The 27,755-nt window shown below is 40.7% G+C and overlaps 1 protein-coding gene across 1 annotated transcript in view; it reads left to right on the top strand.

Moving 5' to 3' along the window:
- Positions 1 to 26,423, top strand: part of LOC137348101 (glucocorticoid-induced transcript 1 protein-like) — a 66,572-nt gene extending 40,149 nt beyond the window's left edge. Inside the window, exons 3-8 of the mRNA XM_068013298.1 lie at positions 4,983 to 5,072; positions 10,387 to 10,503; positions 12,698 to 12,841; positions 14,913 to 15,132; positions 19,471 to 19,591; positions 21,862 to 26,423. Coding sequence (XP_067869399.1) covers positions 4,983 to 5,072; positions 10,387 to 10,503; positions 12,698 to 12,841; positions 14,913 to 15,132; positions 19,471 to 19,591; positions 21,862 to 22,222 — 1,053 coding nt within the window. The 3' untranslated portion in view covers positions 22,223 to 26,423. The remainder of the gene's footprint in view (positions 1 to 4,982; positions 5,073 to 10,386; positions 10,504 to 12,697; positions 12,842 to 14,912; positions 15,133 to 19,470; positions 19,592 to 21,861) is intronic.
- Positions 26,424 to 27,755: the final 1,332 nt, after the last annotated feature.

The following is a 27,755-nucleotide window of genomic DNA, read 5'->3' as shown; positions in this document are numbered from 1 at the left end:
CCCTTTTGAAGATTCATGTTGCATGCACATCCTCCTTCCTTTCTAAAACAGTGTTTTTGCATAAAATAAGAGGATTTTACATTCCTGGCTAATGTGTTGCTTCAGACTGAAAGCTACGTAAATAGCACTATCACTTCTATACAATTGAATAAACTTGAACATGAAAGATAGCTTGATGACTCACTCACCTTGGTCTCTGAGATTGATGAGGTTTTTTGGTGGTTTTGGACTTATGCCCCAAAATAGGTGAGATCTTCAGGCAGGCGCTGAAGGAAAGCTACGCGATACACAAACACAGGTGAGGAAAAAAAAATACAGATAAGAAAGTGACTAGCATAACCGGGAACACCCCCCCCCCCCCCCCCCCCCTCCCCGCCCCCCTCCAACCAAAGTTTACCAGTATCTATAGACTTTGTTAAAGGGGTGTGGAAGAATTATCTTTTTTTTGGTGGATTTGATTGCATAAGGTTTTACAAACTAATGTCAGTATTTCTCACTAAAGATGTGAGTAAGCTACAGGGAAACAGGCTTGCAAAATAACACTTTTTCTCGAGCATCAGGAGTTCACTGTAATTGAAATCGATGTGCACACCTTTACTAATCACACCAGTTCAGATTCACTGGACAAAATACTGCAAGACTTCCATTATTTACAGAACCACAGCCCAGTAAGGGGCAAAACATTTGTATTTGACAAAATATACTTGTGAATTTTTGGGAAATGAGCAAAAGTGAGGTGTACAAATTAAATGTGTAATCATTTAGATTGCAACAGAATTTAAACAGTTTTGAGTTAATACTTAACCAAATCTCAATTGTTTGAATATCACCTCTATTGAGGTTGATACTGAGAAGTGCTGCCTGACAGACTGAACGGGAGGCATTTACCAGCCACTCAATCACCAGTTTATCACTACCTTCACTATGAGAATCAGTTACTTGCTGAACTGCATGTTTTCTTAGTTCTGGCTGATATCTGTGATCAAACATGAGTGATTACCACTCCCCGCGTCCTTGAAATGTTTGAACTCTAGATGAATTCATGCTGCTTACGCCTCCTGATAACCATGTTTGGGAACTTCTGTTTTAAAGGATTAATATCTGTAATGGTTAATATTTTTTGCACAAATAAACCTTCACCAAAAACTAGTAGATTTTCACAGGATGAGGAAAACTGCAAGTAATCTCCATTTAGTTTTAAACTTCTGTTGGCTCCAAGAGACCTGCCTGTATTGACATTTGTTAAATTTTAAGTAGGTCCATGCCAGTGAGCACAAAATAAATTTCAATAAATGTAATTCCAATTCAGCTTTGCTTACCTGCTTTGAGCACTGAACGTTATCAAAACATTCTGCAACTGCCAAGTTGAATGGTGACCATGTTGGTATGTATTGTACTGGTTTTAGGTACTGCTAAACACTATCCAGGATTTGGTTTACCTTTCAACAAGTGTGTTTTCAGTTTCATTGCTATCTTGTTACAAAGTGCACAGAATGAGAGAGGAAGTTGCAATGTAAATCAGTCCAAAGTTGCTGCAGCAACTTGACTACTATATTGCAACCTTCTTTCTTCCTCCCCCACCTCTCCCAGATCAAAAGATTTTAATCACCTTTGCAGTATTCTCTACCCTTGTATTTATAGTGGACAGCAAGGTAATGATTAAATTCTAGAATTCGTTAGTTTCTGAAAGTTTTAATGGGAACATTCTTTGCCCACCCAACCTTTTGAAGATGACTTGTTTATATAGGTCACATGCATTAATGTACATTATTTGAACAAGAAAGCAGGATAAGTAATTGCTGTTCGCATACCTTTTGAGTGTTCATAATCTAGGCTTCCATACTGGGTTTTGATTCAATTTAATATTGCTGCATTTCTTGAAAGGTACTGGAAGCTTTTTGGTTGCAGCATGGATTGAGATGCAATAACATTTTACACTTTTTTGGTTAAAAATGGTGTCATTTTGTTCAACCAATCGAATGTATAAAGGTTGCATATAATGGCACACATGCTGTGGACTTTTGCACTAGAAGTTGCAGTAATAAATCCAAAACAACAAGGTGCCAATTGACAGAATCTGGGATAATAAAAGCAAAATACTGCGGATGCTGGAAATCTGAAATAAAAACAAGAAATGCTGGAAATTCTCAGCAGGTCTGGCAGCATCTGTGGAGAGAGAAGCAGAGTTAACATTTCAGGTCAGTGACCCTTCTTCAGAACTATCAAATATTAGAAATGTTAAAGGTTATAAGCAAGAAAAGCAGGGATGGGGGAAGGTGTAAATAGGACAAGTCACAGAATAGCTGACCAGAAGGTCGTGGAGCAAAGGCATACAATAAGTTAATGGTGTGTTGAAAGACAAAGCATTAGCACAGATAGGGTGTTAATGGACTGAAAATTGAACTGCTGCAAGTACAAACATGAAAAAAAAACCAGTGGGTGAACAAACTAAGATGAAATAAAATTAACAAAAAAAAAGGAAAAAGAAAAAATAACTAAAAATGAAAGTAAAATGGGGGGCCCGTCATGCTCTGACATTATTGAACTCCATGTTCAGTCTGGCAGGCTGTAGTGTGCCTAATAGGTAAATGAGATGCTGTTCCTCGAGCTTGCGTTGATGTTCACTGGAACACTGCAGCAATCCCAGGACACAGATGGGAGCATGAGAGCAAGGGGGGAGTGTTGAAATGGCAAGCCCTGCTTGCGGACTGAGCGGAGGTGTTCCGCAAAGTACAATTCTGCATTTGGTCTCCCCAATGTAGAGGAGACCACATTGTGAGCAGTGAATACAGTATACTACATTGAAAGAATTACAAGTAAATCGCTGCTTCATCTGAAAGGAGTGTTTGGGGCCTGGGATAGTGAGGATAGAGGAGGTAAATGGGCAGGTATTACACCTCCTGCGATTGAAGGGGAAGGTGCCATGGGAAGGGGACGAGGTGGTGGGGGTAATGGAGGAGTGGACCAGGGTGTCACGGAGGGAACGATCCCTTTTGAATGCTGACAGGGGAAGGGAGGGGAAGATGCGTTTGGTAGTGGCATCAGGCTGGAGATGGTGGTGGATGATCCTTTGGATATGGAGGCTGATGAGGTGGAAAGTGAGGACGAGGAACCCTGTCGCGGTTCTGGGAGGGAGGGGAAGGGGTGAGGGTAGAGGTGTGGGAAATGGGCTGGACACTGTTGAGGGCCCTGTCAACCACAGTGGGGGTAATCCTCAGTTGAGGAAAAAGGAAGACCTATCAGAAGCGCTGTCATGGAAGGTAGCATCAGAGCAGATGCGTCGGAGATGGAGGCAGGGTGTGAAGAAGTGTAGTCGAGGTAGCTGTGGGAGTCGGTGGGCTTATAATGGATATTAGTAAACAGCCTATCCCCAGCAATGGGGATAGAGAAGTCGAGGAAGGGAAGTGTCGGAGATGGACCATGTAGAGGTGAGAAGGGTGGAAATTGGAAGCAAAGTTGATAGTTTTCCAGTTCGGGGTGGGAGTTGGAAACTGCACCGATACAGAATCTGGGACCTATGTGACGAGGACAAGCAACAGTGTCTCCCCATAACCGACTAGATTGAAGAATCCCTCTTGAGACGTGCAGAAACTAAACCAGGGCATGTAAGTTAGAATAGTTAAATTCTGTGTAAAATTGCATATGGAAAACTAAGTAGAGCAACGTAGAAATATGGGATTGAGAGTTAAGAGGCAAAGTTTAAAGAATATTTATATTGTCTGAAATCTCCAAAAATAATTTGCAATCTGAATAAGACTCCATGACAATTTTCAGTTCCAGAGAAGTGATTTGGCAAGAATTAAGACTTGCTATGCTTTGGAACAAAAAATTTAACTTGCACTTTAATGGACAAACGCTAACTTTTTTTCTTGAGTAGTGGGTAAGTACAGCAACTTCTCAAGACTTCCGTGTATTTCAGTGCCAGGTCTCCCAGGGAAATGCATTGTGCAGCTTCTTTTGAGGAGCAGTGCAACTTCCTGTGCAGGTGTGATTGTTGGAAATTGTGGTTGTTGGAAATTGCTGTCCAGTTTACTCTTTAATAATGAGTGTTGACAGCTTCACTTTTCTACTGTAAAATGTAGGCCAATAGATTGCACCAGTCACTTGGAAGTTAAAAGTTCATCTAAGACATAGCCAGTGCTTGCAGGAATATTATGAATTCAAATTTATGACTTGTGTCTATCAGCTGAACAAACACCAGAAGATTTTTTCCCCCCTCTTTTCCATCAAATGTGATGCTGTGATTGCATCAGCATGGTCACCTGTCTCGAGCACATAATGGGCAAAATTACACATTGCACTACAGGTACTGAGGATTGAGTTTTACAGAATTAAATTTGGGATGTTTGCACTGTGCCAACTACTTGTCCTATTCATAGGATTCCAGTCCCTCTTCTTCAAGGTTCAAGATGCGAACCATGTGTCCTTGCACACAGCATATGAGCTATATCTAGAAATTCCCAACGCTTTTTTGAAAAAAACCCATCGGAGCTTGAAACTCTGTTCTGGTGTAAGTAGGAGTTCTTCCAGTTCCCTGTTGACTATTAATAGGACTGTATGAGCGTTTAAAATAAAATTTCAGTTTCACAGGTGCAGAGCTATGATAGTCGAATGGGGCAGAATAGCCATATCTGAAATATCGCCTGGCAAACTTTTTTTTTCCAGTTTTGTTGAGATTGAAAATGGCCAATTTAACAGTGGCATAGCTGGGTTGGCAGTATTGCATTTATGTTGGAGCTTTTGTGCAACTCTGGGTTATAATGGGAATATTTTAACTTGAAATCAAAATGTCCTATAGATTTTTATGCAGTTTTGCTTTTAACTGTCTAGTTGTAAAGATGCGCAAACTATATTCTTAGTCTGGTCTGGCAGACTCGTGTTTATCAACAAGTTATCCCTGTATTTATTGTTAAATGCTAGTTTTTCTTCCATTTTAAACACAAGAAGAATATTTTGATCAAATTATTTCTTTGTGCTTTCAGACTCCTAGCACTTGGCATGAGGTAGGCCTGAAGAGGAAAAACTCTCACAAACGTTCTGCATCATGGGGCAGTGCAGACCAGCTGAAAGAGGTGAGACTGTCATTGCCACCATAGCTGTGAGACTGTTGGTTACCCTGGGTTAAATCTTTATTATCTGTCTGAACATGCTGCCACACTAGGCCTAATAAACATAACAGCTCTCAAACAATTAGAAATGGATGGGGAAAATAGTCTTGAACAGGTTACGTGGAGAGACGAGAGAAGCTGGAATTGTTCTGCTTTGAGCAGAGACGGTTAAAGGGAGATGTATTAGAGGTGTTCAAAATTGAAGGGTTTTGATAGACTAAATAGGGAGAAAATGTTTCCAATGGCAGGAAGATCAGTAACCAGAGGACACAGACTTAAGGTACGAGGCAAAGGAACCAGAGGGGAGTTGCGAATGTTTTTCAACACTGGGTTATGATTTTGGAATTCACTGTCAAAGGGTGGTGGAAGCAAATTAAATACTTACTTTCAAAGGGAACTGGATAAATATTTGAAAAGAAAAATTTGAAGAACTATGGAGAAATAGCAAGAGTGTGGGACCAATTGGATAGTTTTTTCAAAGAGCTGGCACAGGCACAATGGGTTGAATGGCTTTCTGTGTTGTATGATACTGTGGAATAGCTGAGACTAGGATCTCCTATCGTTTACTGAATCTAACCCTTAAAGTTATTATATTTGTGTTGTGGTGTAATGTTCAGTTTGTTCTTTCCATGTATGATCTTCTGGCTGACCTCTGACTGAACTGTCTGCTCAATGTATCAGAGGGACACAAGTTACTCTTCCCATTTGACAGAAATCAGCAACTCTAGCTGACCATAAAACTTGGCTCAGTTGCAAGTCAACTTTGTGACTCTGTACCTGACTGATGAGGGGATCATGTGTTTGAACCTTAGTTCATCTCTGGATTCTAGAGTACATGATTGCATTTGGAAACTTTGGGTTAGGAGGGAATAAATCCTTCAGGGTTTGTGCTGGATCAAGTGATGCCTGTTGGCAGTGTGAGAGGGCTGAATTAGCCCCACTGCAATGTGGGCAGCACAGTGGCGCAGTGGTTAGCACCGCAGCCTCACAGCTCCAGCGACCCGGGTTCAGTTCTGGGTACTGCCTGTGCGGAGTTTGCAAGTTCTCCCTGTGTCTGCGTGGGTGTGCTCCGGGTCCTCCCACAGCCAAAGACTTGCAGGTTGATAGGTAAATTGGCCATTGTAAATTGCCCCTAGTGTAGGTAGGTGGTAGGAGAATGGTGGGGATGTTGTAGAGAATATGGGGTTAATGTAGGATTAGTATAAATGGGTGGTTGTTGGTCGGCACAGACTCGGTGGGCCGAAGGGCCTGTTTCAGTGCTGTATCTCTAAATAAATAAAAAAATAAATAAATACATTGGCCACAATATTACTTCAATTTTATGGGTGAGGACTTTGAGCTTTGTTTTTCTCCTGGCCCCGAGCTAAAAGAACAACTTGCCTATTTTAGTCAACCAGTTGGCCATGTCTGAGTCATCTGGGACAACTACAATAAATTTTTCATACCTCTGCTTGTTTCACTGTCAGCCAGCTTGATTTGGGAGCTCTGACAGACCTTGGACCGAAACCCCTCTTTGGCTTAGTGTAGTGCAGCAATATGGTTTTACACTACTACATGGAATTGACCCTCATAATGTTGTAAATATCTTTTTGGCAAGCCTCTTCATGCCAAAAATCTATTCAACACTCCTAAATAGTACAGTTCTGAAGCATGTATGTTTTACAAACCCATGTATAATAATATAAAATAAAAACAAGAAATGCTGGAACCACTCAGCAGGTCTGGCCGCATCTGTGAAAAGAGAAGCAGAGTTAACGTTTAGGGTCAGTGACCCTTCTTCGGACCCATGTATAATAATGTTCCTTACAACAGCAGGGGCAACACCCAATTTGTTTTATCTGCAACTTTGGCTTGACTTCTAATTGGTTATTACCATCTGTCTTAGTTCACTAGACTAAAATCTTCTAAGGCCATGAAGCTGGTAATCTATAATGGCTTTTTTATCACCTACATCCCAAAAATATTTCCAGTGGGAGTCTGTTACTGCAGCAATTAGGACTATGGATTGCTTTGACAAATATCCATATTGTGGCTGATTGCATACATGCAGCATGGTGAATTAAAAATGCCAGTTCAACCTCCTTTTTCCCCCCCCCCCCCCCCCCCCCCAACCCCTCTTGATTTAATGTGGGCGTTCACACATTTGCAGGACTATCAATTGATTTAAAAAACCGTTTCCTAGCAGTGTCTGGAAAGCGGGGGAATTGAACCTTAATTATCTGCTTTGAAAACTGGCTCTGTAGAACAGTGACTGCACTTCTAAGCATTTCATTGTAGTCAAGTGTTTTGGGATATTTGAGAGATGTGATGAGGTGTTATACAAATGGAAGTTATTTTTGTTGCCTAGAGCACTTCTAGCAAATGGTCACTGGACACTTGTCCAGTGGGGAAGAGATGTGATTGCAGATACCTACACTCATGCCTGTATATGTAGGAGGCTTGGGACAAGACCTTTCTGGGGAATTGTATGTGGTGTAGTGGTAAGGTCTATTATCCTGGAAGGAAATATGGTTTTGAGGACATGTAGTGGATTAGTAAAAATGTATCAATCAGATGGAGACTGACTGACTCCTCTAATCTGTTCATTCGCACATCCAAAGCATGGCCTCAACATTTGCTGACACAGAATGGGCTGGAAATGGACCAAAGCTTCAGTGTAAAATTCAAATTTGTACACATCCATTTAAGAGAAATTTCAGTCAGATTTTGGGCACTGTATGGCAAGGACAGCTGGCAAGATGTACATTAATCTTTCCAAGTGAGAAAAATACTTGCCTTGTACACAAATCAAGACGCGTGATAGTTGTTGGCCTTGGCTTAGTCATAGCATGCTCTCCTCTGAGCCACTAGGTCGTGAGTTCAAACCCTGTCCCCAGAGGCTTGAGCACATTATCTAGCCTGACACTTCAATGTGGAACTGAGTGAGTGCTTCACTGTCAAGAGATTCCACCTTTCAGCTGAGACATTAAACCAGGCCTGTCTGTCCCTTCAGGTGGATGCAAAAATAGTACTTCAGTTCAGAGATACAGCACTGAAACAGGCCCTTCGGCCCACAGAGTCTGTGCCGACCATCAACCACCCATTTACACTAATCCTACACTAATTTCATATTCCTACCACGTCCCTATATTTCCCTACCACCTACCTATACTAGGGGCAATTTACAATGGCCAATTTACCTATCAACCTGCAAGTCTTTGGCACGTGGGAGGAAACCGGAGCACCCGGAGGAAACCCACGCAGACACAGGGAGAACTTGCAAACTCCACACAGGTAGTACCCAGAATTGAACCCGGGTCGCTGGAGCTGTGAGGCTGCGGTGCTAACCACTGTGCCACCTCACTATTTGAAGATGAGCAGGGAAGTTCTTATGGTGTCGTGGTCAAAATTTTACCCTTAACCAGCATCACCTTAAACATTATCTGGCCACATCTCTTGCTTGTGGGACAATTCATCTCATTTTCCTACAGTACACCAGTTCATTGGCTTTAAAGTGCTTTAGGATGGCCTGGGATCATGCAAAGTGCTGTATAAATGCAACTTTGTTAGTGGAAGCAGCAAATAAATTGCACAGCATTTCTGACTTGGGATAAAACATTTCTGTGGTCATTTTGTTATCATGGGTACTTGGAATGTCAGCAAGGCAGATTATTATCTGAATGGTGATAGATTGGGAAAGGTGCAACGAGACCTGGGTGTCCTTGGAGACCAGTCGCTGAAAGCAAGCATTCAGGTGCAGCAAGCAGTTAGGAAGGCAAATGGTATGTTGGCTTTCATTGCAAGAGGATTTGAGTACAGGAGCAAGGATGTCTTACTGCAGTTATACAGGGCCTTGGTGAGACCACATCTGGAGTATTGTGTGCAGTTTTGGTCTCCTTATCTGAGGGAGGATGTTCTTGCCATGGAGGGAGTGCAAAGAAGATTTACTAGGCTGATTCTTAGGATGGCAGGATTGACGTATGAAGAATGAGAGGGGATCACCTAGAAACATATACAGTTCTAACAGGACTAGACAAGCTAGATGCAGGGAGGATGTTCCCGATGGCTGGGGAGTCCAGAACCAGGGGTCACCGTCTCAGAATATGAGATATGCCATTTAGAACAAAGATGAGAAATGTCTTCACTGAGGGTGGTGAACCTGTGGAATTCTCTACCGCAGAGGGCTGTCGAGGCCAAGTCATTAAATATTTTCAAGGAGGAGCTAGATATATTAATGCCAAAAGGATACGGGGAGAAGGTGTGAACAGGGTACTGAATTAGATGCTCAGCCATGATCTTTTTTGAATGGCAGAGCAGGCCCAAAGGGCTAAATGGCTAACTCCGCATTTTCTATGTTTCTATGTACACAAACAGTTGCGAACAGAAATACATAGGGCCCTGTTAAGCCTAGACCTGCTCTGTTAAAGTCTAGATTTACCCTGTGCTGTCACCCTGGTGTTCACTGCTTGCAATTGTGATTTCAAAGTGGAAAATTTGTTTTTGGAAACAATGAGCAAATCAAGTGCGATTGCTTATGATGAGTGAGAGGGATAATCTTTTCAAACTGTTAAAGCCAGCTCACTGCAACTACATGCCAGCACACATCAAATCTTTTACATTTTTGCCCCCACCAAAGAACTTTCAAAACTGGTTTTTAATTTGGCTGCTCATCACAGCTCATCTTTTGACTTAATAAATACAAAGGCTTCAATTAAATGCTGTTTTTCATGTCTTTAATTTGAGTTTCATTTGCATTTTTAAAAATCAAGTTTCTGTTCACTGTAATCTTTGAAGTGTTTTGCTATACACAATGCACAGCCAAGCTTTCAGAACTTGAATATAGAGCATTCATTTATTTTCAGTATTAAATGAACTGCAGTTGCATCTTTACACTGCCAGGTACAGTACATAAAGGGAACTAATGACACGCAGCACCATATTTTGGTTGTGACTTCCTAATCTTGGTTTATCTCTTCTAGCTGTTTTGCATTTTATTTAACATTTATTCTCAGCATCTCTCCATGTAACTATATTGCATTATCTTTACACAACTATAAAACTTCTTGCTTTTCGTTAAACTATTATAACCCAACCACACTTTCTTGTTTCTTTGTAAATGCTGGCTTCTTGCAAGTGCTTTAAAACCTTCTTGATGCCCTCAACTTTGGAAATATTGAATTAATTCTTGCATTGGAAATTGTTAGCTTAAAACAGTAATCCTGTAAAGCAGGAAGAAGAAAAGGCATTGTTGAAATGAAGAACTTTCACTTTTTTTTCGCCCTTTGTGGCATCTGACCAGATTGCAAAGCTCAGACAGCAACTCCAACGCACTAAGCTAAGTAAGAGGCACAGCAAGGACAAAGAGCGTCAGTCACCTCTGCATGGAGATCATGCTGCTATGGGCATGGCACAGCAGGTAAGATATACTTGCTGTCCGTGGGTGGAAGTTGTCTATATTCAGCCTGTTTAAAATAATGTTTGAATTTGCTTCTAAATAAAACTTGTGTTATACCCCTTGTTCTGGTTGTTAGTGCCTGAGTCTTGAACTTGGGGATAGGGTTTTTTAAAATTTGTTTCTGGGATGTGGGCGTTGCTGGCTAGGCCAGCATTTATTGCCCACCCCTAATTACCCTTGAGAAGGTGGTGGTGAGCTGCTGCCTTGAACCGCTGCAGTCCATGTGGCGTAGGTACACCTACAGTGCTGGTGGGAGGTGAGTTCGAGGATTTTGATCCAGCAACAATGAAAGAACAGCAGTATAGTTTCAAGTCAGGATGGTGTGTGGCTTGGAGGGGAACTTGCAGGTGGTGGTGTTCCCATGCATCTGCTGCCCTTGTCCTTCTCGGTGGTCGTGGATTTGGAAGGTGCTATCTAAGGAGCTTTGGTGCGTTGCCACAGTGCATCGTGTAGATGATACACTGCTGCCATTGTGCGTCGGTGGTGGAGGCAGTGAATGTTTGTGGATGGGGTGCCAAACAATCGGGCTGCTTTGTCCTGGATAGTGTGGAGCTTCTTGAATGTTGTTTTTATTAGAGATACAGCACTGAAACAGGCCCTTCGGCGCACCGTGTCTGTGCTGACCATCAATCACCCATTATACTAATCCTACGTTAATCCCATATTCCTACCCCATCCCCACCTTCCCTCAATTTCCCTACCACTTATCTATACTAGGGGAAACTTATAATGGCCAATTTGCCTATCAACCTGCAAGTCTTCGGCTGTGGGTGGAAGCCGGAGCACTTGGTGAAATCCCACGCGGTTACAGGGAGAACTTCCAAACTCTGCACAGGCAGTACCCAGAATTGAACCCGGGTCGCTGGAGCTGTGAGGCTGTGGTGCTAACCACTGTGCCACCCAATGTTTTTGAACACTGTTGTTGGAGCTGCACCCATCAAGACAAGTGGAGAGTATTCCATCACACTCCTGACTTGTGCCTTGTAGATGGTGGACGGGCTTTGGGGAGTCAGGAGGTGAGTTACTTGTCACAGGATTCCCAGCCTCTTGTAGCCAAGGTATTTATATGGCTACTCGAGTTCAGTTTCTGGTCAATGGCAATCCCCAGGATGTTAGTGGGGGATTCAGCGATTGTAATGCCATTGATTGTCAAGGGGAGATGGTTAGATTCTCTCTCATTGGAGATGGTCATTGCCCGGCACTTAGGTGGCAAGTAACATTCACGCCACACATCAGCCCAAGCCTGGATATTGTCCAGGTCTTTTTGCATCACTACACGGACTGCTTCAGTATCTGAGGAGTCGCGAATGGTGCTGAACATTGTGCAATCATCAGCGATCATCCCCATTTCTCACCTTCTGATTGAAGGAAGGTCATTGTTGAAGCAACTGAAGATGGTTGGGCCCAGGGCACTACCCTGAGGAACCCCTACAGTGATGTCCTGGAGCTGAGATGAGGGTGGTTGTATGCCTTGAATTTGGTTTTCCAGTAAGATTCATATTCATCTGCTGACATCTTAATAAAGGCAGTGCTTGAATAATTGAAGCTCCTGCATTGTTTGATCGCAAACAAGCTGGTTGTCAGTCTTGTGTGCTGACTAAACCTCATGTGTTTAAAACTGAAATGCATCATGAGATTTCTAGCTTGTTATTAAATTGAAATAAAATAAGCCGATATGAAAATAGGTAGATCGCATCCACCACCTTTTTTTTCCACCTTTTTTTGCTGTGGTTTATGGAACACTGTCTACTTCCATGGTCTGTCCACATAGCCTTTCTTACTTTTAGAAAGTATCAGGAAGACAGTATTTTAACTTTCTGCACTGCCTTTTGGTATTTTTTTGCAGATTTTTTTTTCTTTAATTACCTCTGACTAGATGCTGCTTCAATGGATGAGGCTTAAAATGTGACTATTTTGTTAAATTCAATTTACCCTCGCATATAAAAGACATTGTATAATTAATTTTTTAAAAAAAAGCTTTTGGACGATTCCCAAGGGCATGTTTGTTTTGAAGATTTGACCAAGGAGAGATGGGTGTTCAGTATAGATTTATTGAGGATGAAGAAACTATTCTGCAGGTGCACTTAAAACTGTAAATTTCATTTTAACTGAAATTGCATTGCTTTTTCTCATTTGAAATGTCTGTCTTTGAAAGGGATCGTCCAAGTTTCTACCGATTCTGCCAGCAAACGTCGCCATCACCAAGTTAATTCCACGACTTAGGAACAGCTTGGAGGCAATAAATCAGGAAATTGAAGGGATGTTTATTAAAGAACCTGGCGATAAAGAGTTACTGAGGGTAATCATGTTAATAAACTGATTAAGTCACTTGAATGTGTTTTTCCTATTTCCTCCAGTATTGTTTATCGCACTGGATGCATGCAAGTCTAATGGCAAAACTTGCCCTTTGTGTACTTCAGTGTGTACTTTCAAAAGCTTGCATGATGATGTATGGCGCATTTCTGAACTATTCAATAGAGTGGTGTCCCTGGTTTGATTGCTGGTGTTGACAAAAATCAAAGTGGAGTAGGCTGAGGTATACTGCGATTGGTTTAAGTGTCCCTAAGTTAGACCAGAGAAAATTAGCCACAGCTATTGCTCTGTTCTCTATCCAGTGAGTCCCTACTAGGAAGTGTGTGCAGACAAGTTTTCCATTCAGCAGTGATGTTCCTATGTTTGATTCACAAACTTCAAGTGAATGACAGTATGTTTAAGATAGCTGAAGGGTACTGGTATCTGCAATTGTAACTCAGGAAATGCTACTTCGTGTGTGGGGTGAGGGGGATTGTTGGGGGGTGCTGATGGCCTTAAGAGATAGGGTTGAATATTTGGTGAGAGAAGTAACATTATTCTCCCCCCAGATTTTGTCTCTTGTGCATCCTGAGCTTGATGACTTGCAAAATCTTATCCTCCTCCTGCTGGAAGTGCACATGCGTGGATATCTGGTGAGGATGGATTTCATCTTCAACAGTGACACTCACAGGTTTAATGGTCTGTCAGTACCCAGTGTCCAGGCTCTCCTAATTAGAGGGAATCAACTTGATTCAGTTAATAAAACTCTCCGATAGGAGCCAAAGTTATGTATCCAAGCTCTACTCCAGGAATTGAGCATATAATCTAGGTTGGTATTTCAGTGTACTGAGGGAATGTTGTATTGTTGGAGATGTTGTCTTTCAGATCAGATATTAAACTGGAGGACCTGTCAGTTTGTGCAGTTGGATGTAAAAGATCCCATGGCACTGACAAGGTGAGTGCTACCACTCAGCCATGATATTGGTACTTCTGTGACTTGAGACAGGTTATGAGTTCAAGTTCTTCTCCAGAAACTTGAACAAATAATCTCGGGCAGTGCTTCAGTGCAACGCTATTTAGGTGTCATCTTTCAGATGAGACATTAAAACTGAATAGGGGTATTGTCCCAGTGTTCCAGCCAATGTTGATCAACCATGGCACTAAAACGGATTGTCCAGAAATTTATTTCCTTTGCTGTTTGTGGGATTTTGTTGCACTCAGATTAGCTCCTGTATTTGTTTATATTACCACAGTGAAGCACATCGGATTCTTGTCATCTGTATTCCGAGATTAAGCTAGTTCATATATTTTAGTGGAATTTCAAATTCCACTAAATTTAATCACGAGTCACCCAAATTCAACTTGAGATTTATAGATTTATGTGTTTGACCAGTTAATCTTTGAACAGGATCTTTTTGGTGGGGTGGAGAACTACTCTTTATATTCCACATTTTCACATCCTAACTTTCTCTATAGCACTTCACATGCAGCAATTGACTCTGTGGTGACGAAGACAAATGCAGCAGCTATATTTTTCTCAAGGTCTAACCGACAGCAGTAAGCTAAGTGATAAGTTAATTTAATTCTAGTATTGATTAAGGAAAGAATAGTGGCTACAGCATCAACAGTCCTTCAACCAATGGTAGGACAGCACTGCCTCATTATAGCATTGCAAAGTCACCTTGGATTGTTCATCAATTTGATCTGGGGATCGCACTGATTCTTAAGACTTGTGAACAAGCATACCACCAAACAAACCAAGCTGATGCACTACTGTTGGGCAAGTGCATTTATATTGTTTAAATCTTGTAGTCACATTGATGTGGTTATTGCAGCATAAGCTGGTTTGATGGCTAAGACTGCCAAGCTAAGTTTATCCAGAATGTGATTGGCATGATTAATTGTGGAAAACAAAAACAAGCAATTTCATATTTTATAAAGCTTGTTGAAATTGCTGCAATAAAGCATTTTACCTGCTAGATGGACTGGATTGTTTTCTTCATTTGTCACCGTGAACTGTGATTTGGAGTCTGTACCTCTAATCACTGATTTTCCTCTTTGCTGTATCTGCTTTGTAGATAATGGATGCACCTGATGGGCACAGGGCACCCTTCCCTTCCCAACGACACAGCAGCAGTTCTCAGAGTGAACCCTCGCCAATCCCTCTTGAACAGACCAGTGGTTATAGTAGTCCCTCTCCATATCCATCCCCGTCCCCTTCTCCTTCGTATCCAAATGGAAGCCAGGAAGAGGGGCCTTGTATAATAGAAGATGTATCATTTTTTGTTCGGGACAAAGGTGAGATCATAGTCCACAGATGTGGAACATTCTTCTATCGGAATCACTTGTCATAAAATGTATGCAAATTTTTCTGCCCTCTTCCTCCTCTTGCTGCTCCTGGAGGTGCTGACTCATACAGGGTTTGGACACATGGGTGCAAGCAGCTTTCTGCTATTGGGGTCATACATTTGTTCTCCTTTGTGTGATGCTACACAGGGAGTGTCAGCAATTTCTTGACTAATGAGCATTGGAGCCAAGCTCAGTCTTGTGTTTACCTGATGTACATAAGACCGATTTAATGTAAAAGCTCAATAGCAGCCATGGTTGAGACCAGATTGCTTATTTTGCATTTTTGTCCTGCCTGAAGTAGCAGGATATCCAATACAGAATTAAGCAATGTTTGGACTACAATATCTATGAACTGAATAAATTACAAAAGAACAGAAATTATGCCAATAGTGCAAGGCAATATTCACATAGCAGTCCTTTTGAGTCAATTTCTGTTGCACCTTCTCTCTAGCAGTAAGTCTTTTTGTTATTGGGATATGAGTGTCACTGGCAAGGCTGGCATTTATTTCCCTTGAGGCAGTGGTGGTGAGCTGCCTTCAACTGCTGCAGTCCATATGTGAGTACACCCACAGTGCTGTTAGGAAGGGAGTTCCAGCATTTTGACCCAGTGACAGTGAAGGAATGACCATGTAGCTCCAGGTCAGGACGGTGTGTGGCTTGGAGGGGAACTTGCAGTGGTGGTGTTTCCATGCATCTGCTGCCCTTGTCCTTCTAGGTGGTAGAGTTTGCGTGTTTGAAAATTACTGTCGCAGGAGCCTTGGCAAGTTGCTGGAGTGTATCTTGTAGATGGTACTGCTGCCGGTGGTGGAGGGAGTAATTGTTGAAGATGGTGGATCGGGTGTTGATCAAGCAAGCTGCGTTGTCCTGGATGGTGGTAAGCTTCTTGAGTGTTGTTGCAGCTGCACTCGTCCAAGCAAATGGAGAGTATTTCATCACGCTCCTGACTTGTGCCTTGTCGATGGTGGACAGGGTTTGGGGAGCCAGGAGGTGTTACTTGCTGCAGAATTCCAAGCCTCTGACCTGCTCTTATAGCCACAGTATTTGTGGCTGGTTCAGTTATGTTTCTGGTCAGTGTTAACCCCCAGGATGTTGTGGGGGATTCAGCGATGTAATCCCATTGAATGTCAAAGGAAAATGATTAGATTCTCTTTTTTGTTGGAGATAATCATTGCCTGGCACTTGTGTGGTGCGAATGTCACTTGCCACATATCAGCCCAAGCTTGAATGTTGTTCAGGCATTGCTGCATTTCTACACGGACTGCTTCAGTATCTAAGGAGTCGCGAATGGTGCTGAACATTGTGCAATCATCAGCGAACATCCCTATTTCTGACCTTATGATTGAAGGAAGGTCATTAATGAAGCAGCTGAAGAGGGTTGGGTCTATGACACTACCCTGAGGAATTCCTGCAGTGATGTCCTGGGACTGAGATAATTGGTCTTCAACAACCATCTTCCTTTGTTATGACTCCAACCAGTGGAGGGTTCACCCCAATTTCTGTTGACTTCAATTTTGCTAGGACTCCTTGATAACACGCTTGGTCAAATGCTGCCTTGATATCAAGGGCAGTCACTCTCTCCTTCACCTCTGTAATTCAGTTCTTTTGCCCATGTTTGAGCTAAGGCTGCAGTGAGGTCTGGAGTTGAGTGACCATGGTGAAACCCAAACTGAGCATCCATGAGCAGGTTGTTGCTGAGTAAGTGCATCTTGATAGTGCTGTCTGAGACCTTCCATCATTTTGCTGATGATTGAGGGTAGACTGGGACATTAATTGGCCAAATTAGATTTGACCTCTTTGTGGACAAGACATACCTGTGCAATTTCCCATGTTGTCGGGTCGGTGCCTCTTTTGTAGCTGTACTGGAACAGCTTGGCTAAAGGTGCTGCTAGTTCTGGAGCACAAGTCTTAAGTACTGCAGCTGGAATGTTGTCAAGGCTCATAGGCTTTACAGTATCCAGTGCTTTCAGCCATTTTTTATCACCTAGAGTGAATCAAATTTTCTGAAGACTGGCATCTGTGATGGGGCTCTCAGGAGGAGACCCAGATGGATCATCCATTCAGCAATTCTGGCTGAGATGGTTGCAAATGCTTCAGCCTTGTCTTTTGCAGTGACTTACTGGGCTCCCCCATGATTGAAGGTGGGGATGTTTGTGGAGCCGTCTTCTCCCTTTCATTGTTCAGTTGTCTACAACCATTCAGGACTCTTATTTGGCAGGACTGCAGAACTTTGATCTTAGCTGTTGGTTGTGGGATCAAATAGCTCTGTGCATAGCATGCTGTGTTGTAAGCTTCACCAGGTTGACACTTCATTTTTAGGTATGCTTGGTGCTGCTACTGGCATGCTCTCCCACACTCCTCATTGAATCATAGTTGGTCCCCCAGCTTGATCCTAATGGTAGTGTGAGGGATATGCCAGGCCGTGTGGTTACAGATTGCAGTTGAATACAATTCTGCTGATGGCCCACAGTGCTTCATAGAGTCATAGTTATATAGCACAGAAACGGGCCCTTCGGCCCATCATGTCCGTGCCGGCCATCAAGCATCTAACTATTCTAATCCCATTTTCCAGCACTTGGCCCGTAGCCTTGTATGCTATGGCGTTTCAAGTGCTCAGCTAAATATTTTTTTAAATGACCAGTTTTGAACTGCTAGATCTGTATTGAATCTATCCCATTTAGCACCGTGGTAAAGCCACACTTGATGGAGGGTGTGCTCAGTGTGAAGATGGGACTTCGACTCCAGAAGGACTGTGTGGTGGTCACTCCTACCAGTACTGTCATGGACAGGTGCATCTGCAACAGGTAGATTTGTGAAGACGTTTTTCCCTCTTGGTGTTCTCACCATCTGCCGCAGGCCCAGACTGGTAGATATGTCCTTCAGACCTTGGCCAGGTCAGTCAAGTGGTGCTACAGAGTCACTCTTGATGCACATTGCCTTTGCTACCCACAGTGCTTCTTCCAAGTAGTGCTGAACATGAGGGGTACTGATTCATCAGCTGAAGGTAGGGTGGTAATAAGTAGGAGGTTTCCTTTCCTGAATTTGACATGATGCCATGAGACTTTGAGGTCTAGAGGGCCACTCCCTTCTGACTGTGCTGCCACCTCTGGTGGATCTGTCCTGCTGGTGGGACAGGACATACCCAGGAGTGAAGAAGTCCAGAACATTGGCTGTAAGGAATGAATTGGTGAGTATGATTCAGCCTGTTTGTATGGGGACTATAGCATAGTGGTAATGTTACTGGACCAGAAATCCAGAGGCCAGGACTAGTCCACTGGAGACATGAGTTCAAATCCCACCATGGCAGCTAGGGGAATTTAAGTTCAATCAATTAATTAATAAATTTGGAATGAAATGCTGCACTCACTAATAATTATGAAACTACTGGATTGTCGTTAAAAACCCATCTGGTTCGTTCATGTCCTTTAGGGGGATGAAATCTGCTGTCCTTACCTGGTTTGGCCTGCATGTGACTCCAGAGCCACAGCAATGTGGTTGACTCTTGACTGCCCTCAGAAAACTGTCTAGCAGGCCACTCAGTTGTACCAAACTGCCAGAGAAAAGTCAAATAAGAATAAAACCGGACGGATCACCCGGCATCGACAGAGGCACTGGAAACGGCAAATGCACACCCTGCCCAGTTGACTCTGCAAAGTCATCCTCACTAACATCTGGGAACTTCTGCAAAAATTGGGAGAGCTGTCCCACAGCCTAGTCTCCCAATATTCCAGAGCGATATTTGCAATGTGTTTCTTCTAGGTTTTTGCAGGATCTCTTATCCTCTTCAGCTTATTTAAACCTATATTTTTGCTTTTCTTAACAGTGGTTTGTCATTGTTAATTTTTGTAAACTTAAGCAATCCATTTGGGTGGTCAGCAATCAACAAATGTAAAATTACATCAAACTAAGTAGTGTTACCAAATGATCCACTTTTGACTTAGTTTGCAGCTTGTCATGCACTGACCTCAAATGTTTGAAGGTTTTCAGCAATCTCTTCTGTGCTGCAGCTATGCTCGATACTCCCTTTTGTGGCTGCTTTCTGAAGAAGGATGTTCTACACAAAAAATATGGAATAACTGCTTATTTGGAGAAATTGTGACCTGACTCGCTTAAGTTGCCTGTAAAATGTGCATTAGTACAATTCCTAGAATATTTATCCTCTTTGAACTTTGCCTAACCATTCAACAAAAGCATAGATATTCTCAATTCTAACACTAATTGGAATACCAGCTGTCTTGGTTATGAAACCAACATCGCTAAGTTATTTTATCCACTTTTAAATTTTTGCAGATAGCGGCACAAGCTCCCCTCTCCTGAAGTATGCTTCCTCTCCCAAACCAAACCACAGCTACATGTTCAAACGGGAGCCTCCAGAGGGCTGTGAACGAGTGACTGCATTTGAAGAAACACCGTAAGTAAAGGATGTGTCGCTAAACAATTGACAATGTTGAGTGTTAGCACACTTGAAGAAATTTATGTATATTGTAATTAATTTTATGGTTGTTCAAATCAGCTAAGTGTAACTTTAAGCGAAAATGATATCCTGCCTATCACGCAAATAAGTAATGTTAAAAATGAATTTCAGTGCCAGTGTGATGCTAGGTATATAGGCCATGCATCTCAAAGACTGGCAGATCGTATCAAACAATATGTCCCTTCTGTTTGTAACGGGCAAGGTACAGGCCGTACCTGACCAGCCCGTGCTTGCAAAACTCAAAGTGTCCAACATTAGATGTGATTCTGCGATTGGACAATATTTGCTACATAATTCTCTTTGCTAAGGATTATGCTGGCAACGAATTTGATTGTCAGTAGGGGCTCAGTGTGGTGCATTGCATGTTTTGGAAGCTGCATATATTAATACACAGGGCCCTGGTCTTTGCAGACAGAATATGTACAAACATTGCACCTGTTTTGGCTAAATAAAATAGGTGACAGCCATTTGCTAGTTCTTTCCTCGGCAATGCCTTGACCAATCAGAGTCAAGCTGCCTCATTTAAATTTCAAACAAGCATGGCAGTTAATTGTCAGTCACCGTTACCTGGTACATTCTCCATGGCAATGCCTCTACCAATCAGTTCACTTGCCAAACAATCAGCGCACACTTTCATACAGTATAAATGTATTTTCCCTTACATTGGTATTCTTGCGGATTGTCCTGATGAGTGCAAGACAAAAAGCTTTGGCAACATGTCTCTATTTTCAGCAATATGCATTAGAGTTAAATGTAATTGACAAAAGAATGAAGCTTTGCTGAAGGCTTTCTGTTCAATGCATTGGGCCTCATGTTATTTGGTCCTTACTAGTGTCAGGTTCTGCCTCATATGATCCCTCTTTTAAAATTCTGCTGCTGCATAAAGAAACAATTCAACCATAATGAATGGCAAATATTATATAACCTAACTTCTCAGTCTGCAGATTATAGTCAGCAATTAATATTTCACTAGAGTACGAACAAGTAAATAAAATCCAGTGTGCAGACTATTAGAAATGTGCAGATCATGGAACAGTAGGCTGATTAAATTTCAAACTAACCAGCTTATGTAACAAGGCGCACATTGTAGCAGAACGGTCACTGTGACCAGTGCATCATTTAATGGTGCTAGAATTGAAAGGCTGTTGGATTAGTAAAGTTTAAATCTAAAAGTGTTGTGCAGACCATTCAGTGTTGTAACTTGCCATTTGAACATGCTGTATAGTGTTCAAAATTTGGGAGAATAATATACACAGTTGGATACTTCTAAATTTTATTTGCATCAAAACTTTTGAAAGTCCTTTTCTGTACAGCTGAAAAGCAATGTTTTGAAGTCATCAGATCAAAAACCATTTGCCTTGTTTTCAAAACACTGAAGTAGGGAGGCAGGTCAAGATGGGTTCATGACCTTGTGAAAGCACATGCTCATTAGCTACTTTTAAGAGAGGATTTAGGTGATTTTGTTTTTTGGATCTCCTTCCTACTTGTGTGTTTGGGTACCAATTCAGGCAGGTACCCTGCTTGTTTTAATGGGACTAATCCCAGATTGTTCCTGTGAATTGATCAAACTTGCCATGTTTTATTTCTGTACTGTTGGTAGGGGTATGTTGCGTCTTGTGATACTGTAAAGAGCATGGAGTTATGAATGAATCCTTTTTAAAATTTCCACAGTTGCTGTACAAAATCATTAAGTGTGAAAATAGGAACAAAAGTTGTTGCATTTTTGTTTATTTTGATTTGCTGCAGGAATCCAACTGTAATGCTTAAAAACTTTAACGCAAACTAGTAACAATAAACTAAAATAAAAGCAAAAGACTGCTGATGCTGGAAATCTGGAATGAAAACAGAAAATGCTGAAAATACTCAGCAGATCAGGCAGCAGCTGTGGAGAGAGAAGCAGAGTTAACGTTTCAGGTCTGTAACCTTTCATCAGAGCCTGAAACGTTAACTCTGCTTCTCTCTCCACAGATGCTGCCTGACCTACTGAGTATTTCCAGCATTTTCTGTTTTATTTTAGTAACAATATACCCTTGGTACAATTTTACTTAATCTATTATTTAGGTTTATAAATTCAGTATGTAAACTATGGTGACAAACTAAGATTTCATTTTGAATGTAAGTAATTCTATCTGGGCTGAAATGCTTTCAAATCTTTTCAATTAAGTATGATTGTGAATTAATCATTCCTGTGTGCTTTTTTTTTTCAGGGCTATTTCCTTTGGGCAGGCTTTGTTGTACTCGTGTCCAGATAAAAACAAGGTTAATTTCAACCCCACTGGTTCTGCCTTCTGCCCAGTCCATATTCTTAAGCCTCTCTTACCAACTGTTGACTTAATATTGAGGCACTTACCAGCATCTGCTTCATCAACCTCTCCAAGCACAGGGGTATCACCGAGCACTTTGACCTCTTGCCAGTCTACAACTCAGGTCTCATTCCAGCAACCATTGGAGGATTCAGGGACCACAGACTTTGCTGAGCATTCTAAGGAACAATCTCTACAGTTTGATCCTTGGAAACTTGCTCAGGCTGAAGAAGGTGCCTTTTTCCAGAGCTCATTAGTAATTTAGACTGGCAAATCTGCAAGAGGTAAATGGCTGACTGGAACTTTACCCCCAACAAGTTTATGGTGTTAAATACTACAGATATTGGCTGTCTTAGCCATAAATGTATTTGTTTCTTGACTGCAGGTTTAACTGTTTCTTATATAAACTGCCTAATACTAAACCAACAAGTGGAGCATCTGTCTTTAGGGGAAAGAATTGGCTGAGTATTATTAGGAATTGCCTGTAAATATTTGTGCTGAAGGCAAACATTTTATCACCAAACTATCAAACAGCTTATGTGAATAGAAATTCTAGGCATATATGCTAAAATTTACAATAACAAAAGTTCAGAAGTGTCTGCTATTCCTTCATTGATTTTTTTTTTGACCATAGCAGTACATTTTCTTTTTTGGCTTGAGCCCAAATGTTGCAAGTGCAACTACAATAAGCACAAGCTTACCTTATGGAAAAGTGTGAAGACCGAAGACCATTCTAAATGTTGGCCATTGTCTAATTTTTGCTGGGGTAATTTTTCAGCCAGCTTTTATCCTCATAGTACTTTGTGTGTAAGATTGCTACAGTATTTAGAAAATAAAATTGTTTATATATTAAATGCACATTGGAAGCTTTTTTCCTTAAATAACTTTTCTTGCTCTTTACTTTATGAAAAGCATTAGGTTTAGCATTTAAAAGCAGTGTACTACACTGAAAAGTGACTTGTGCAACTGCTGTTGATTTAAAGGTTGTGGAATATTGAGTCTAATTAGAAATCCCTGGTTACTGATTAGAATTGGTACAAGTATAGACCAGAGAGTGCTGCTGAACGATTGAACACAGTGAAATGCTGGAATTTAGCAAGTATCCCGTAGCAGCGAGTACATTTTCTACCAATCAGATATTTGTATAAGCTCAGCAAAGAAACCAAACCGTGAATGGTGTTTGATCTGCTTCAAAGCCTTATTACTCATATCTTTCCATGGGTAAAAGGTGTATAATGACAAACTTAAGCCCATTAATGAAGATGCCACAGGGGAAATTAAATTCCTGTTTATCCAATATTGAGCAAAATTATCACTACTCATTTCTCACTTTTTTTAATTGAGACTGGATGGGAATCAATTGCCCCTGAAACATTCTGATAATGTCGCAAAGGAGTAGCAGGGTATTTTAAAGTCAAACTTCATTTAAAAAAAAATCCATCAGGTTAACAACTCAAATATTGAATTGATTAATTTGTCCAGGATAAATAAAACATTTTGTGTGGAAGGTGACTGGACTAATTTAAAATCAAGTTAGGAGCCAATCTGAATGCACCTGAATTGGTGTTGCAGTTAATGCTGATCTAACCTGTGCAGTTAACATGCATACACTTCGGTTCCTTGACACAGCACGAAAGTGCTACGGTGTATATTGCACTCTGCTGTTGTGTATTACATAACGGAGCATATTTCATGACCAAATATATATTCAAGATTTTTGTAGATTGACTGCTGCAAACAACTTCAGGAATACATTGTGAATTTTGTCTATATGTTCGGTAGGAATTTTTTATGGCTGCATTTAAAACTATTAGCCATTCAGAAGACCTACGTTTGTCTGTTCTGAAATATTCTGCACCCAGTTTATTTTTGAGAATATGAAGTAAAAAGTTAGTACTTTTGAGAATTTTAAACATTGGGCAGAATTTTTTTAACTAAAAATTCTAAGCCACTATTTAGCATCAAGGATTGAAAAGATAGGTTTAATTCAACAGTATATTTGGTTTTATGACCCAAAAAATATTTTTGGCTTTTTTTGAAGGAGAAAAGAGGGAACAAGTGAAGAGCACAAGGCTTATTTGCACCTGTTATGTCTAAACAATCTGTTTGGCTTTACATTTTTCATTGTCACTGTTTCAAATGCTTTTTCTAAGCTGTATTTTTAAATTTACTTCTAATATAAGTCTGGGCTTACATATACAGAAGTGTATTTTTTTTTGGTATTTATTTAAACAATTGATGTACCCATTTAAAGGGCTAGCTTCATTTAAGGTCTAACTTGGGTATTAAAAAAAGTAACTATCTGAAACCTCTAGCTTAAAAGCAAAGTGTACAGAGATTAAAAAACTGCTTAATTCCTCTGCATTCCAGTTTAATTTGCAGGTATATTCTGATACAGAGCCTGTGAAAGTAAAAGCACCAGCATTTAGACTCTTAATCTTGTCTCAAGTTAAAGATCGTGTGGTTAATTATGGTTTCGGAAAAAAACTTAGAATGGAGTGCCCAGAAGAATTGTGTCATGGCGTGTTCTTTGCTCATTCATTTTGAGTTTCAATGTTATCTGTTGTAATTTTGCTTGTTTTCCATCACCTACACAGTGAAACTGTAGACAGTAAGCATCCGAACATATTGGTCTGTGCATCATGATCAACTTTGAAACTGCTTGGAAGATGCTTATTATAGGATACATATTTGGGAATTAATATGGCTGTCCTTTTGCAATAGACTTGGGCTGCACTGGTGACACATGTGTAAAATGCAATTGTGGTAATTATTTCATTAACTTGATCCTTGCAGTGAACCAGATGTCTGGAGTTCCAAATCAGTTTTAGTTGTAACTGGGACTCTTTGTTTTTGTTTCTGGAATTCAGTATAGTCCAAAGTAGAATATTGTGCAACTCAAGATATAGTTCTGTCTGCACTTGGTCATATCTCATTTAATTATCTTTTTAATAGTCTCCTGTGCACTGATGTTGCATTGCGGCAAGTAACAAATCTTTTTTTAAAAAAGTTTAGCAGATTTCAAAGTTTACTCTTTGAATTGGTTGGGAGGTAGGATTTACGTGTCTTCTAAAGCTGCAGAAAATATCTTAATTTTTATATTACCACTGGAGGAGGTCACATTCTGCCTAGCAACAAAAACCTCTGCAAATGTATACTTGTAGTTGGTTTTGTGGACTTTACAACATTTTAATAACAGTTTAGCTTGATTTTTACAAGGTTCTGTAGTTCCAGAAGACTTTTGCTTCATCTATTTTGCACCAGTTGCACTGCAGTCAGAAGTGAGTGTATGTGAAGCTGATTTTACCTCCTTTTCACCTTTGTGAAATGTGTCACATTGCCACCTGACACCCATATTGTAACTACCAATTTTATGTTTCTGTATCTTAAAACACTTTTACAATGATGCAGATTTGTAGTAAAATGCGAAGTTGCATCTTGACCACTGAAATGTGAGTTTAAATTGCAGTGATGTGGTACCTACTATTGGAGAAGCTACCATGACTTGGACAAATGCACCTTTTGGGAGACATGGTAGAAATAAATGCTGTTGCATTTATAAAGTGAACTAGCACCTTCTGGTGGTAGAAGCCAAGTACTGTAACAGTATTAAATGGACCTCAACTTTTGGAAGTTGCCAGGTCTGGAACAACTGCACTTGTAGAACAAGGTTAAAAAAAAAAATTATTTCCTCCTGTTGCTTTAATCTTGGATTAAATTTACTGTTGAATTTTTTGCAAAGCCATGTTTTAAAATCTAGATCAAATGTCACTTTTTTTCTTCCTGTGCTGCCTCCTTTTATGAATAAAAAAACTCCGTCACCTTTGGCTTATGCAATTATTACTTAAATTGTACTTTCCAGAAAGAAGTCCCAGTGGTTACTAGAACTTGAGAATCAAGCAATTAGAAATTCAAAGCAAAAATGATCTGTTCATGACCATTGTATATAAATAAACTTAAGTGAAACCAGCAAACATAGCTGACATTTATAAAGCAAAGGCATTGTAGTATAGCATTCCTCTGCTGTTAAAATTTACCATGACACATTTCCTTTTGTAGGCATTGAAATGTGTATCCACATTAAAAAACAAAATTAGCATATCTGAAGAATTATAACTGTATTGTGTTTTCTATTGTGTATTTGTTGATCAGAATGAGCTGTTATGACGACTGCAGATAATACCACGTGAATGTTATGAGTAAATTGCTGACCAAATTGGTTAATGTAACATCAGTTTTGTATTTAAAGATTTGAATTGGCCTGGAAGTGTTTCTTTGTAGAATTATTTTGTCTTATACACACTATTTTGGGGGTTTGGTTGATATTGTATATATGTTTCAGAACATTAAGCTTGGACAAATGTATTGACCACATGAGCTGTGTTTAGCGTGTGGATTTTGTGTGTTTTTTTAAGAGATAGGTTCAGTTTCAGAAAATACAAAAATAAAAGTGCCAATTTCCATTGCGGATGTGTTGTGCTTTGTTCCTAAGAAATTATGGTCTCACTGTTGTAATTTTTATTGAGCTAAATCATTCAAGCACTTGTCTACAGGTATCAGTGCAAGAAGTACATATACAGAAGTGGAATAACCCAGGTTTTATTCATCTGTGATGTACAGTGGACTAACTGTTACCCATGTGTTTTTACCTGATCCCATCAATCCTTGTTTGTGTATCCTTTGCATTACTTTCAACAACTTACATTCAACCTGCATTGCCTTTAACATAGTAAAAACATCCCAAGACACTTCATGAGCATTATCAAACAAAATTTAACACTGAGGCACAGAAACTGATATTGGGGAAGGTGATCAACAGCTTGGTCAGAGGTAGGTTGTCCTTTCTCCAGTGGCAGGTCTGTTATATTTAAGTGAAAGGACTTGTATAGGCTTGAAGAACTTCCATATTTCATGTCCTGGGCTGTGCAGCTTGACAACATGGGTTAGAGATTACATGATCTAATCTGTGTTGCATAGTGGCCAGCTGCCTGATATGTTTATTCTTTATGGTTGACCTCTGTCCTGTCCATGCCACACCCCCAACCATCCTTACGAAGCATTTCCTGAAGGGAAATAGAGCTGTTTTGTAACCTACTCGAATATGGAAGCAAAACTTCTGGGACTGAGTCAGCTAACTCATTGTCTGCGGTTATATGATCCTTGCCTGCAGAAATCCAAATGTTTGCCTAATCGCTGCTGGAGGACCATCAACTGTGTGAAGGACGCACTTTGGTCTGCCCGAAACTTGCTGGTCTTCCAGAGCAAAGAATTGTCCACAACTGAGTATTGCGGACTGGCACATTCCAAGGTCCAGGGCTACATGTTGAGGGATGCACTGAAGCTTGGAGCAGCTGCTGCAAAGGCTCATTGGGGAAAGGCCACTGTGTACAGCCCTCCTGCCATAGTATACCGAGGGGCTGGAAACCATGTAAAACCCCTCAGGCTTTATGCACCAAAATATGGTTTTGCTGTGTAATGCATTGACATCGCATATGGAATGGCAAGGGATGTGAGGCAACTCGCTTTCTGTATCGAAGGAAACTGATTTCTTTTGCACTTTCTAGAATGTCAAATTGGAACTAGTTTGTAATTTTTTTTTTACAGATTTTTATGAATAAAGTATATTTTAGGGGAAAAAAGTTCACAATTGCTTGCTGGGTTAGTGGAACGTGCATTAATCAGTGGAACTCCATCTGTTGCAACCCTTATACAGTTTCTCATCTGCTCTCAATATCAATTGGGGTTAACTCCTTGCTTCGAAAGGATCTGGATGGTAAATGCTGGATGAGAATTTTACA

The sequence above is a fragment of the Heterodontus francisci genome, chromosome 33 (genome assembly GCF_036365525.1).
Source record: "Heterodontus francisci isolate sHetFra1 chromosome 33, sHetFra1.hap1, whole genome shotgun sequence".
In the NCBI taxonomy this organism is placed as follows: Eukaryota; Metazoa; Chordata; class Chondrichthyes; order Heterodontiformes; family Heterodontidae; genus Heterodontus; species Heterodontus francisci.
Note: the sequence above shows the minus strand (reverse complement) of the source record. Positions and strands in the feature narration are given on the sequence as shown.